Raw genomic sequence first — 14,882 nt, 5'->3', positions numbered from 1 at the left:
TTTCTGCTCTGGATTCATTTCTCCTTGAGGAAGCAGGGATAGTGTTTGCTGCTCGTCCCCAGGTCAAGAGCTGGGGGCCTCCAAGCTCTCTAACACAGGGCAGAAGACAGAAGCTTCTGGTTAGTCACCCAAAGCCTGAAAGAGGAAGCCATGAAGGCAGCCTTCAAAAAAAAAAAAAAAAAAAGCAAGAGTCAACATAAACCCTGCCTAGTTCGTCAGCTGCCTGCCCCTGTAGGTGGAGTCCCAGAACCTCCCCACCTCTGAGTATCAGCCAAACAACTCGGCCATTGAGTGGGGCGCCCACACCCATGATGCCTCCTAGGACCAGCCTTGTTCCTCAGTGCCAGTTCCGCCCACCACCTTGCAGCAAGCCTGGGTCAGGAATCCAGCTTTCCCCGGTCCCCGGCAGCTTTGGAATGAGGCCTGAGTCACAGGCAGTAACCTGGGTTCTTGAATGCATGCAGGGGTGGAGGTGGCAGTTCTGGGATTGCCGCTCTGCCCTCAACCACTCCCACTCCATGTCCATACCCAAAGGTGCTTGCCCAGGCCCCAAGGCATCACTCAGATGGGACTGAGGTGACTCCACTCCTAGGCTGTCTATCCCAGAGGGTAGAGGTCCCGGCTTCAGGCTCAGAGTCCCCTGAGCTGCATTCCTGGCCACTGTGCAGGAAATGTTAAGTCAGAGCTCAGCTCGGCTCTCTAGGGAGACTCAAAGACACCCCTTTATGTGAGGGAAGACTCAGGCTGGCTGGCTGGCGGGCTAGCCACCAATCTCATAAGACTAGCCAGGAACAGTACTGAGCCCAGAAAGGAATAAATCAGGGTTGTTTCCAGCCATGGCCACCAGGGACTCAGGATGAGGACTTGGAACCCTTTAGACAGGGCACACAGGACATGAGCCACATCAATGCCATAGGAGGCTCCTCCTCGGAGCTGGCATTCCCTACTACATAACTTACTGAAGGCTTCCTAGCACTGAGTCCCTGAGAGGCAGGCAGGGTTGGAACCAGAGATTGGATGGTGAGATGGGACAGTGGGTGTAACAAAGAGATAACACTTGCCAGCCCACAGAGCCAGAGAGGTATACAGTGTTGGGCCCTACGTACCACCAGTGAACAAGGAGAGGACACAGCCTTTCCACATCCCCAGGGCTACGGTCCCTCCCACAGCAGTTCTCATGGAGCCTAAACATCTCCTTGGCCAGGCTATGCCCGGGCCTCCGAGTGGAGTGTGTCAGTCTGCCACTAGCTCATCTCAGAAACTGCGACTTCATCCATCAAGGTTGGGGAACTGCAAAGCCTGCCTCCAGGTCACAGTCACATAGGTGACCCATGGACTAGGATTTGGTAAATGTACCAAACACAGATACAGCTAGAAACACCCAAGTGGCATCTTCACAGGACACTTGAGAAACCAGGACAGCTCCGAGCCTGTATCCCAACATCTAAAACTTCCTGGCATGCTGTGGCTGAGTCTGTGTATGAACAAATGACCACTGAATGAATAACAGCCCCTCCTGCTCCAGGGCGGTGAGCGTCAATCCCATGAGACTGGCATATGAAATACCTAACTGCACAAGCAGTTTTACAATGGGGCAGAGGTCACAAGAGTCACAAGGTAAGGGTTGTCTCTGGGACAACCCTTGTTGAGTCCTCCTGAGAGGGCAGTAGGGGAGTGGCTAGCAAAAAGGGGAAGCCCCAAAACACAAGAGAGCAGAATCAACTGCCTGGCTTCCTGCTTTGGGCTGTAATTATGAGTCCTTGTCAGGGCCACCAGGAACCCAGTGGACTAAGGGCAGATCTGCTGGGAGGGGAGGGCTAGAGCCAAGTCATGAGGTGCTGCCTTGGGAAGGTTCGTGCTAATTCAGAGAGGTGGGACAGCTAGGCTCACTCTTCTAGTGGGAAGCTGCACACTCCAAAGTCAACATAATCCTTCTAGAAAGCAGGGGCAAATGCAAGGTGCACAAGGCCCCCACTCATCTTTCGCTGTGCCTCACCCGTTTGAGCTTCTCCAGTCTTTTGCAGTGTATCCCTTGGGATGAAATCCCAGCATGTGAGTCCTCAGGGGACAAATCCTAATCCAAACCATAGCACCCTCCCAGAGCCTCTGGTGTCCCCTGTATAAAATGGGGCTGGCCTGTGAAATGCACCTGCCTCAGAGTATTAGCACTGTGTGTGTGTGTGTGTGTGTGTGTGTGTGTGTGTGTGTGTGTGTGTGTGTGTGTGTGTAGACAGACCTGAGTGGTAAGCAGAAGTTAGTGACTGTCAGGGAGCCCTCAGAGCCCATGCCCAGGGGCCATACACCCCTGAGAACGACTACCCTGGCCATTCAGATGACTAAGGATCCAGAATTAAGAATTACAGTAAGAGAGCCGAGTAGTGGTGACACACACCTTTAACCTTGGCCCTCAAGAGGTAGAGGCAGGTGGATCTGTGTGAGTTCAAGGCCAACCTGGTCTACAGAGTGAGTTCCAGGTCATCCAGGGCTACATAGTGAGACCCTGTCTAAAAAAACAGATCCCAATGCAAGGCCCTGGGTTCGATCCCCAGCACCGAAAAAAAAAAAAAAAAAAAAAAAAAAAAAAAAAAAAAAACAGATCCCAAGCTCCATAGAAAAAACTAAGGGAAAAAAACCCTCAATTTATAGTAATAGGAGGGACAGGCTCATTCAGTAAGAAAAGGGGTGGGCTCAAAGGGGTAGCCCCAGCTGTTCTGAGAGTTCATCTGGAGGTGGTGGGCAGGGGAAGGGGAGTCACTCCTTACCTGGTCATTGAGGCTAGGAGTTAGGGGCAGGGGGAGTTAGAGTTAGGGGGTGTTTGTCAATAGGCCTGAGTACCGGCTCTCCTGATTCCTACCCAGCATGCCTTGGGTCATATCGAACATCTTTCTCTTTAGTCGACTCACTTCACTTCATCTTCGGGGCTGCACTAAGACATTCTAGGTCACCACACTTCAGACAGTTACCAGACAGTTACCATTCCGTGTTTAGAACATCCGAAGTCCTCTACTAGTGACTCTGAACAGCGTGCAGACACACACACACACACACACACACACACACACACACACACACACACACACACACACGCATCTCCCAACATATGGACACCTAGCATGCTCATGAAGCCCATGGGGCTACCCACAGCCCAGTTGGGACTCCCTGAGGCAGGCCTCCCGTGCATACAGGCCCGAGGAACAAGTCCCGTGGGAGGAAATGGCTCCTGACATCCTCGTCTGGAAATGTGGTCTCTTAGTCATCTTTATGCACCTTGGCTTTGATGGAAAAAAAATGTGGGATGAAAAATATTTCGTTTCCTCCCCGTTCCACCCTACGAGAATCTGGTAGAAACAGCCTCAGCTTTAGAACCAGAGCACACAGACGGGTCCTGAGGTCAGTGGCTAATCTAGAGCACATCTCAGGCCCGAGGCCAAGCTACAGGTGTCTGTGGCCCACATAGCCTGAGGCTACCACAAAGAGGTGTTGTCCCTACCACAGCAGCAATGGACCGTGGGTAGGAGGACTGCTGGACAGAGGTGAGGGATGACATACTCAGGACAGCCCAGCAAGGCTCATGTGCTCCCAATAGTCCCAATGCTGTGGGAAGGCACCCACACACGTGGATGTCTGTGGAAGCTTCATCATGAGGGGACTCCGCAGTGTCCATCTATAATGAGCTGTGGGCTCCAGGTTGGTAGACAGTACCATGCTCGGGCCCTGTCTGTCCACCCCACGGTGACACTGGCAGGTCACTCTGGTCCTTCACTGTTCCACACAAAGAGAGAAGCTCTACAGATCTGGTGCGGCTTGCTTGATCTGGCCTAACGTCCTTACCACAAAGACCAGCCCACATGGGTGGAAGTGTCACCTTGCACTGACTTCACAGAGTCCTTCCTTCCTCAGTGTTTGCTTGTCCTCCCAGGGGACCTTCCCTGAGGCAGGACTCAGACCAAGGCTTCATAAGAGCAAAGGACCCGGCCACAAGGGATCACTTTGTTTTGTTTCTACGGCAACAGATGCAGTTTCCACTTGAGATGCTGATGCTGATTCTTTTTTTTTTTTTTAGGGGAGAGGGTGTTGAGAGAGGGTTTTTCTGTGTATCCGTGGTTTAACTCTCTCTGTAGTGGATCTCTGTGGCCTCGAACTCACAGAGATCCACTGCCTCTGCCTCCCAAGTGCTGGGGTTATAGATGTGTGCCACCACACTCTCTTCTTTTTAAATAAGTGTATTTAGTGTCTAAAACATGAGATATCTTTTTTTTTTTTTTTAAGTTGCAGGCATTTGTACTGGAAAGATTAAGGTGTCTGTCTTGCAAGCTTGAGGGCATGCTGGCACTCAGAAAAATCTGGGGTGGGGTCGGGTGTGTTCGTGTGTGTTCGTGTGTGTGTGTGTGTGTGTGTGTGTGTGTGTGTGTGTGTGTGTGTCGGGGGAGACCCCTGTAGCTCAGAGGTTAGCCCAATTGTATCATGAAATTCAGATTCCGTGCAAAAAAAAGTCACCTCAAAAGTCAGTGCTTCAGGAAGATACACAATATTGACCTCTGGCCTCCATGATGACACAGTTGTGCACTGTGGAACGAATGGGGCTGCCTACTTAGTAACTGTCCTTCCTGCCACAAGGCTGCCCACGTCACAGCTGAATTCCCAGGTGCTTGTGGATAGCCTAGTCCCATTTCATTTCAGTCTCTGCTAGACCCCAGCTACCTGCCTCTCCAGCTCCTGCCTCAGCGCCTTTGAACTTCCTTCTGCTTCAGTTTTGCCACCAAATTTGCAGAGGTCTGCCTCCATCTAGCCTTTCTGGGATCAGTCTAAATGTCCCAGCCCCTCGCCCAAGGGAGGATCCCTCCGGTTCTATGATAGGCCCCGGCTCCTGACCCCACCCCAGAAGGGCTGGCTGCAGCACTTCTCCACTAGATTTGCTAAAGTTGGCTTCCCACTTGCTCTGGTTTTCCCATACACGCCTGTGTTTGGAGTGTGCTTCTGCTCACAGACTCTGAGCTCAGGGAGACCAGGGACTTGCCAGATTGTGTTAGCCCCTGATACTGACCTGTAGTGGGAACATTTACACAACAGAAGTGGGCATTAGTTAGAAGCCAGAGTCTTCCCTTCTGAAAGCCTATGTGGGCATCCTGAAACACAGTTTCCTTCCCAGTATTCTGCGTATGTTGGAAGAGAGGCCCAGTTCCTCACAGACTGCCATCTCGGTTACGGTGACGTGGGACAATCACGAGGCCAAGGTTACATGGGGTCAACCCAGGGTAGATGAACTGGGAGGCCTGTCAATACAGTAGCCACTCAGGGAGGAAACTGACCATCAGCCATTGTACTCTGAGCTAAGTTAAATGCTCAAATCCACTCAGCTCAGCCACTGAGCACACGGGAGAATGCAAGGACACTTGGGGATGTGAATCTTATGGGAATTTTGTAACATCTGACTAGATAAACAGCTTCCAGTAAAAGTTCAGGTGTGTTTAAGTTTTAAAAACTGTGCTGTAAAAGGGGCTGCAGAGGTGGCTCAGTGGTTAAGAGCACTGATCAAGAGCACTGGCTGTTCTTCCAGAGGACCCAGGTTCAATTCCCAGCACCCACAGGGCAGTTCTGTATCTCCAGTTCCAGGGGATCCAACATCCTCACACAGACATACATGCAGGCAAAACGCCAGTGCACATAAAATTTAAAAAAAAGTCATTTTTTAAAAAGTACTGTTGGGGTTGGGGATTTAGCTCAATGGTAGAGCGCTTGCCTAGGAAGCACAAGGCCCTGGGTTCGGTCCCCAGCTCCACAAAAAAGAAAAAGAAAAAAAAAAAAGTACTGTAATACCCAGGCAATGGTAGCACAGGCCTTTAATCCAGGAGGCAGAGGCACATGGTTTTCTGTGAGCTGGAGGCCAGCGTGGGCTACAGAACAAGTTGTAGGACATCCAAGGCCATACAGTGAAACCCTGTCTCAAACAAACAAACAAACAAACAAAAAATGGCTGTAAGGGAAGGACACACACGGGATTTGTAAAGACAGAATAAAAAAGTATGATGTCTCAATAATAACTTCTCCATTGATCATAGGTCAAGATGACCTCTTGTGCACACATTCTTATCTAAAGCGGGCTCTCCCCAACACCACCTGCCTTTTGGCCCTTCAAACACAGCTATCAGAACTGGTGATACCACCAGAAACAGAGTGCCCACGGCTCTCACGGGGCTGCAGCCCTCCAAGGCATGAGGAGAGGGGATTTCCCAACCATTCGTACCATTTCATATTTGAAAGCAGAAGTGGAGATGGGAGTCCTCTAGAAAGATTTTGCTATGATTGTCAATTCTGGGGGAAAGTCACCTCTCTTTGTGGGATGCAAGACGGCAGGTAGAGGAGTTACATCGCTTGGTGGAAGGTCCCTCCTGCCTGTGTGGGGTGCAGGCAGGCGCTTGGCTAGCGGTCAGCTACTTAACCCCTATCCCCAGGAGCAGCCTTGACTAGCTCTGTTACACACGTACCTAGGCGCCATGGCTCCTGAGAGCACGCAGGAAGCCTGGGCCTCAAGCTGCCCCACAGAAAACAGCCAGTGTGGCCTCCAGCCTTCAATTTCAGCAGCCCATGGCTCCTCACTTCCACACAGCCTGGACTTAGCCAAACTTTCCAACCTTTCCAACTCCTGCGCATCCTGCAAGACACAGTTCAGATGCTCCTTCCCCCTGAAGCTGGTCCACGTCCCATGCCACATCCTCAGGCACTGGGTGGGGTCTGAACTGACCAGACTCAAGGCTTTACCTCTTGGCCCCAAATCTGACCTTTTTTTTTTTTTTAATACAGCACAGAATGTACTTCCCCTAAGCAAAATGTAACTGAGTTGCCAAGGCCCAAAAATAGATGTTTTCAAACTTAAACCATCATGACTCACCTAGAAGGTTCTTAAAGCTACCAGCTGCTGGGCAGCTTATGATCCGGGAGGACCAGGTGGGCCACATCGCTGATATGAGTATCCCAGGAAATGCTGAGGCTGCTGACCTCTGTAAGGGCAGCTACAAAGTCTTCACTTTGGCATCGAGGCCTTGCCCAAGATGGCCTCCAATTATTGTGCCAGCTGCACCTCTCCCCAGGGGTTGACTCAGTCCAAGAGCCGCTTTGACCCTATGAAGTCCTCAAAGGAAGCCACACCTGCACTGCTTGTTCAACAAAAGCTGACCTGCTGACTTTAACGTCAATGAATGGGGAGTAGTTTGAATTTTGCAGCTCCAGAGCCAAACTGCCTTAGGTTATCTTGGCCTTCTTAAAGAGCCATTCATCGCTCACCTGTGCATGTGACCTAATATCCTGTGACTACTATGCAACCTTTTGGATGGTATCCTTTCGGAACATGTAAACAGGTCCCCAGCTTCCATGAACCCAAAGCTAAGAATGTTGTCAGACAGCATCTGAGGCCTAGAGGAGATTTCCCCAGTTCACTGTAATTGCCTACCTGATGTCTGCACCAATGTGTAGATGGTGGATAAGGGAGGGGTATGGGCGGTGATGGTGAGGAAGGGAGGGATGGATGCAGTGATGGTGAGGGTAAAGGGGCAAATGTTGGGGTTGGGGATTTAGTTCAGTGGTAGAGCGCTTGCCTAGCAAGCGCAAGGCCCTGGGTTCGGTCCCCAGCTCTGAAAAAAAGAAGAAAAAAAAAAAAGGGGGGGCAATGCAGTGGTAGTGGGGGAGGGGAGGGGCAGATGCAGTGGTGGTGAGGAGGGGGAGGGACTGGTGCAGTGGTGGTGAGGAGGGGGAGGGGCTGGTACATGGTGGGGAGGGGCTGGTGCAGTGGTGGTGGGGAGGGGGAGGGGCTTGTGCAGTGGTGGTGGGGAGGGGGAGGGGCTGGTGCAGTGGTGGTGAGGAGGGGGAGGGGCTAGTGCAGTGGTGGTGGGGAGGGGGAGGGGCTGGTGCAGTGGTGGTGGGGAGGGGGAGGGACTGGTGCAGTGGTGGTGAGGAGGGGGAGGGGCTGGTGCAGTGAGGGGGAGGGGGAGGGGCTGGTGCAGTGGTGGTGAGGAGGGGGAGGGGCTGGTGCAGTGGTGGTGGGGAGGGGGAGGGGCTGGTGCAGTGGTGGTGGGGAGGGGGAGGGGCTGGTGCAGTGGTGGTGGGGAGGGGGAGGGGCTGGTACAGTGATGGTGGGGAGGGGGAGGGGCTGGTGCAGTGGTGGTGGGGAGGGGGAGGGGCTGGTGCAGTGATGGTGGGGAGGGGCTGGTGCTGTGGTGGTGGGGAGGGGGAGGGCTGGTGCTGTGGTGGTGGGGAGGGCTGGTGCAGTGATGGTGGGGAGGGGCTGGTGCTGTGGTGGTGGGGAGGGGGAGGGGCTGGTGCTGTGGTGGTGGGGAGGGGGAGGGGCTGGTGCAGTGGTGGTGGGGAGGGGGAGGGGCTGGTACAGTGATGGTGGGGAGGGGCTGGTGCTGTGGTGGGGGGGAGGGGGAGGGGTGGGTGCAGTGATGGTGGGGAGGGGGAGGGGTGGGTGCAGTGCAGGCGGACAGGCAGTAGGAGGAGAGACTGATGAAATAATGGTAAACAAACGAGCAGGCCAGGAGACTTCAGCTCACATAGGAAGTAGCTCTGTGATGCCAGTTTGGAAACAGACATTGAAAAACCTAAAAAAATTCTCACAAAGATTCCCAAGCAAGAAGGGAAAACCACTGAGATGCCTTCCCAGGGCCACAGGAGAGTGCGGCTCTTCTGGATATAGAGGATGCTATGACAGGACGAAACCAGCACTCAACTAAAACGGCAAAGACGCCAAGGCAGGCTGGCCTACTTTAAAACTATGCATGAACTATCTAAAAAATACTCTTTGAATGTCACCAGTGGGTCCTCTAACAAAAAACACCGAGGAGTTTTACTTTGTGCTTTTCTCCAGTAACTACCTCAGTCCCCCAAGAGTTCAGGCACTGGAAGCTTGTTCCCCCCTGTAGTGATGTTGGCAGAGTGGGGACTAGTCATGAAGTCACGGAGACTGCCTGCTGAAGGGACTGAGGAGTGTTGAGGTTCTTTCTGGGACCTGAGGAGCTCTATGGCTCCGGGCACCACCATGTGAACAACAAAGCTCTCTGGATTCCAACTGACCTGAGTCCATGCAGAGAGCCCAGCCAACCCTGTCACATGGCCCTGAACCTCCAAAGCTATGTGCCAGCTAAATGTCTTGTGTTCTAAAGTCCCTCCTCAGGCACCCTATGGCTATGGGTGCGAGTCTAACACCAGCTGAGAGGACTGACTCCCCGTCCCTTGGCCAGACTTCTTCTTCCCCACTCTATCCCTGCCTGGGATATGAAAAATCACGGGACCTTGTGAACTTTCTCTTTTCCTAAGCAGCAAGATCTCTTTCTCCACTTAGCAAAAGTAAGTCAGGCACTCCACCATTAAAAGCCAAGACTCTTGCTTCCCATCAGGCATGAAAAAATGACAAACCATCACGGGTCAATAGCAAGTTCCCAGTGTCCCACGCCTTTCTGATCAATGCACGTTTCTGAACCACCCTTTCCACCAACAGTGGCAAGACCTGGGCTCACACAACCCCAGTGATGGCGGAGGTGCCTGAGGGCCTGAGGTTCCTTAGACATGACTCCAAACGTCTACAGGATTCTGGCAGTGCCAGCTGTACCCAGAATTTACTTGAGATATTTCCTGCACGCACATCACTTTGCTTCCTGGGTGCCTAGAGTTGGGAGGGGTTTATTTACATATGTGTGGGTATGTCATGTACGTATGTAGTCTCTATATATAGTCTATCAGGCTGGAATGTAGCTCCATGGTAGAGTACTTGGCTAGCATACACAAGGCTCTGGATTCAGTCCTCACCATTGGAAACACACACACACAGAGACATACACACACATACAGACACACAGACACACACAGACACACACACACACACGAGAGAGAGAGAGAGAGACAGACAGACAGACAGAGACAGAAAGAAAGTTGGCAAAACACAAGTTCTCCAAGATGCCCACTCTGGGGCATCTGGGTTTTGTCAGCTGAGAAGTTGAGAAGTATCAGATGAGGCAGGCTTGTGACAGAGGTAACTGCAGGGCAACCTCAGCCCATGAAGGCAGTGGGGTCCCATGGCCCCTGCAGGAGCCCAGGGCTCACAGTGGGAGAACACATTAGCAGGAGATCTGTGACTCCTGCAAACGACACCAGATCAGCACTCAAGCGCTGCCCCATCCATGCCAAGCCTCTGGGCACCCATCCAGAATTGACTCGCTTAACCTTGGAATGCTCCATGTTCAAGACACCACGAGGTTAGAATTCCTCATGGGGTGGCACGTTCAGGCTTGAGAGGATGTCAGACCTCAACCACACACAACGGCTTTACCAGGGGAACCTCCCTAAGTCCGCACAACTGACAGTCTGAGATCAGAAATTCTGAGCACCAATACCCCTCGTACTGTTCTAGACTTCTAGGAACACACTCCTCCACTCGCACATGGCTACAGACGTGCCCAGCCTTCTCTAGGTCAGACGCCACAGCACTTTGCTGTATCTGCAGCCTCTGCATGAGTGTGGGAAGTGGGGGTGGGGGTGGGAAGAGAGGCCAAAGGCTCAGAGCAGCCCACTTCACCTTCTCCCTGCTGCAACCCTGGCCCACACAGCAGATGCTCTTACCCATAGTTTCCCGTCATAGTAATAGGCCCCCAGGAGCTTCACGATATATGGGTGGTCGCAGGTGGCGAGGATCTCGATCTCCACGATGTAGTCCTCCAGCTCCTCCTCGCTCTTAGTCTCAATGACTTTGGCTGCTGCCAGGGCGCCCGTCTCCTTGTTTTTGGCCTGCAAAGGTGAGACAGGAGGGTTACAAGGCAGGTCGGGCAGGAGACACCTGGGAGGCTTCCCAGGCCCCCATGCAAGTGTGAACACAGAGGCGGACATCTGAGGGGACACAGACACTCCCGACAATGGCCGGGGCACACGCGGTGTCACCAGAGAGAACATTCTATGTGTCTAATAAGGAAGTAAGATATAACCATACCGTAAATACAAGACTGGGCCAAAGCAGACATGCACATACGTAAAAATAAAATATTTATAATATGAAAACGAAAAGAAAAATAAAAACTCTGAGGAAAACACTTCCTGACAGCTGGCCAGGAAAAGCCTAAAATGAGGACTCATGAGCACTGTCAGCCTGAACCATTTAAGGTTCTTGTCAGTCGTGTGCATGTGTGTGTGTGTAGCAGGCATGTATCATAGTAAAACTGCCTCCTGGCCACATGTTACCTAGGCAGAACACCTCTTCTTCTTTAAAATTTATTTACTTTTATGTGCATTTTTTTTTTTTGGTTCTTTTTTTCGGAGCTGGGGACCGAACCCAGGGCCTTGCGCTTCTTAGGCAAGCGCTCTACCACTGAGCTAAATCCCCAGCCCCCTTATGTGCATTTATTTACTTTTATCTGCATGTATGTCTGAGTGAAGGCGCCAGATCCTCTGGAACTGGAGTTACAGACGGTTGTGAGCCACCATGTGGTTGCTGGGATTTGAACTCAGGACCTCGGGAAGAGCAGCTGGTGCTCCTAACCACTAAGCCGCCTCTCCAGCCCAGAACACTGCTTCTTATCTGATGAAAAAGACAGTGAAAACTTTTGCCAGCTAGGATGACTTGGTCAAGAGACAGACTTAACAGGAGCGGCTGAGGGTTTGGGAGTAGAACAGGGCACTGGGTGGCCACCACCAGAGTTCCCTTCTCCAGCAACCAATGCAGAAGCTGCAGTCCCACCAGAGCCAAGGGGAGCCCGACTCAGGGATTCTGGGTTGTGCATTACTCCATCTGCCACAGCCATGGGTGGGGCCCGCCTAAGGGACACCAAAGAGGCTGACACACACATGCAACGGCTGTTGCTCCACCTCGAAACGCCGAAACAGTGACAAGCGAGCTTTATAAACGCTGGTCCCTAATCTAAGTGAGAAAAGCCAGGCCGGAAACCTATCTCAGTACTCAGGATGCAGAGGCAGGAGGATCTCTGCGAATTGGAAGCCAGCTGGGCTTACGCGGTGAGCTCAGGCCAGCCAGGACTACATAGTGAGACAGTGTCTTAAAATAAAATAAATAGAATAAAATAACAAACCTTGAAACGGACAGTAGTGAAGACTCCAAGACTTGTGGACTTAAATTCCCCAAAAGAGAGGCATAAGTGTGTGACCAGAGGAGGCCTGCCACCACTCCACCGCACAAGGGGACCCCGGAAACCGGACACGAGACTCACAACTCCCTCAGTATCACCCAAGCTGCCAAAGATGCTGCTACAACCTTCGACCTCTCCACTTCAGTACTCACAAGGGCAGAGTTCACAGTGTGGACAGGGCCCTAGAAGCCAGCATCTGCTTGTCACCGAGCACAGGGCTGGTGGATCCTCCACCTCTGCCTTCCTCGGGGGTGGGGCCTCACGCCCACTGTGACCTCTCGTGACAACTGTACACACAGCAGGACAGCCCTTTCTGTGCATCTGCAGTCCCCTGAGTGACAGTGCGTGTGCCCTCACAGGATCAAGTCAGCAGTCAAGTTCTGCAGCCCAAGACTAATAAGCAAGTCCAAGCTCAGAGAGGAGACACACGCCTGGGATCTGCACCTGGGTCGTCACCTACCGCCGCAGCTTCTCTACGGTCTCCAGACTATCCTCAACCTTCCTAACACCGCCAACCGTTAACACAGTTCTTCATGTCGTGGTGACCCCAACGTAAAAGTACCTCACTGTTACTCCATAACTCCAAATTTGCTGGTGATCTGAATCATAAATGAAATGTCTGTGTTTTCCCATGGTCTTGGACAACCCCTGTGAAAGGGTCATGACCCACAGGTTGAGAACCGCTGTTCCACACTCTACAGGTCCATCCAATCCCCAGCCTGGAGAAGCCTCTACAAACGGATGACTTTGCAATGCCTCAGGCAAGGTCCATTTAGGATGACCACACACTCAGACAGCTAACTGGCCTCAGGAATTAAAGATCTGCATGGAGAGGTCACCTATCCTGCTGAGAGGGACCAGGTGGCTGCTTATGATGGGCGTGGCAGCCTTCAAGAAGGAAAGGGTGTGAAGCCTACAACCAGCACTTTCCTGTCTATTCTCAGCTCAAGTCTTCTATCAAAGCTGCTAAGAGCTCCAAACGCCCTGCAGGGATGAGGACAGCTCCTTGTTTATGGCAGACAGAGTCTGCTCCCCTCCCTCTGTTGACACTTCTTAGTGTGTTAGGTCAATTACCATCTCAACCACCCTCCACAGCAGCGAGTGCTGCTGTCAGTCCTGCGAAGCCTGCACTCAGTGGTGACCAGTCCTCCCCTGCCAAAGTTCTTCTTGGAGTAGAGGTCATGAAACCTCCAGAACACAGACCAGGAGCTCTGATCAGCAAGTTGTGTGTGGGGTTAGGGGATTCTTTTCCCCTCAACTCGATTTTCAGTGCTTGTTCAGAACAGATTAAGAATTCTTTAGAGATGTGGTGAGTGTTACTGCCGTATGCCTTTAATCCCAGCACCAGGGGGGGCAGAGGCAGGCAGATCCCTGAGTTGGAGACTAGACTACAGAGTGAGTTCACACACACACACACACACACACACACACACACACACACACACACACACACGAGATAAGCAGCTAAAGTCTCCTCACTTCCTTTGGAGAGGCAGAGAGGAAGGGTGGGCCTTTGGGGGTGGCAGGGTCAGGTGACCACAGCACCTTCTCAGCCACCATGAACTAGGCAAAGGCCATCTATTCGTCACTACTGTGGCTGCCGAGGCTGCATGACACCTTTTGCAGAGCTCCCTCAAAAAAGATATTTTCCTGTAAATGTGGAGGAACAACCAGTGTTTTCCAGGAGCGCACAGAACCCGCTTTGCCTTACGCTGTAAGAGCAACATTGACCAAAGGGCTGGGCCTCCAGCAAGGAGCCAGTATCAACACCAGGACTCCTCAGACGGTGCCCAGTGCCACAGCCCACCAGGGAGGGGCCATGCAGTGGCTGTGCCAAAACCAAATTCCTTAAGATCCTGGCTGAGACAGCAATCTAATCCCAAAAGGCAGCAGAAGATGTCGCAACAGTGGATGAACACACACACACACACACACACACACACACACACACACACACACACAAAACCAGCCAGTGCTGACCAGTGCCGCCCAGACCAGGAAGGCAAACACCATTCTCGGTCAACAGAGGAAGCTGAGATTCAGATAGGAGTGCGAGCTTTGAAGGCCAGACCTGTCCCGAGCCTGACTGTTCAGAGCACCAAATCACATCCAGAAGGTTCAACGGCCGTGAGGTAAAGACCAATGACGAGCACAGCCAGAACCAACCACTCGCACCAAGGGGCCTTGACAGCCGCAGGCACTGAGCCTCCCACAGACACTGAGATAAGCACTGGCCACATGCCTACTTCCCAGACTGAGGCCTGGAGAAGGGAGTATGGAGTCTAGAGCCGTGTGGTCTTGACCTGGAACTAGAGTTCAAAGAGAATGCTATGCTTTCTAGGGCTGTTGCTTGATCGCTTGCCGCCTGTCCCCGGCTTCTGCTTTCTGTACGAAATGGCCAGATGGACGGTCAGGTGTGTGGCTGTTGAACTAACTCCTTGGAAGGCAGAGGCAGGAGCATCACTTGACCCTAGGAGCTCAAGCCCAGCCTGGCCAACAGAGTGAGACCCCATATGAAGAGAAGCCATATGTTGAGAGGGGTGGAAATCACCGTCCAGGGCCGTACAGCTCTAATGAACAGGACTTGGGCCCCTGGGGTTTCAAAGTCCTTGAAACTTAACTGCTTCCCAGAGTTGCCTATTCAGTCAGCACAAATCCTGTCTGGGCCTCCGGATCCCATCTGTACAGTTGTAGAGTGGAGTACTATGCCCAAGCTCTCTGTGTGCTACGGGGAGACCCTGGAGAATGGGGGTGAGGGTC

General features: G+C 52.4%; 1 protein-coding gene across 3 annotated transcripts in view; it reads right to left on the bottom strand.

Moving 5' to 3' along the window:
* Window positions 1–14,882, bottom strand: part of Stk10 (serine/threonine kinase 10) — a 94,189-nt gene that overhangs the window by 60,859 nt on the left and 18,448 nt on the right. For all 3 annotated transcript variants that reach the window (XM_039085736.2, XM_063268809.1, NM_019206.2), the window contains exon 2: window positions 10,609–10,773. In XM_039085736.2, the coding sequence (XP_038941664.1) occupies window positions 10,609–10,773 (165 nt within the window). The remainder of the gene's footprint in view (window positions 1–10,608; window positions 10,774–14,882) is intronic.

The sequence above is a fragment of the Rattus norvegicus genome, chromosome 10 (genome assembly GCF_036323735.1).
Source record: "Rattus norvegicus strain BN/NHsdMcwi chromosome 10, GRCr8, whole genome shotgun sequence".
Classification (NCBI taxonomy): domain Eukaryota; kingdom Metazoa; phylum Chordata; class Mammalia; order Rodentia; family Muridae; genus Rattus; species Rattus norvegicus.
The sequence above is the reverse complement of the archived record's forward strand: the minus strand, read 5'-3'. Positions and strand labels throughout refer to the sequence as shown.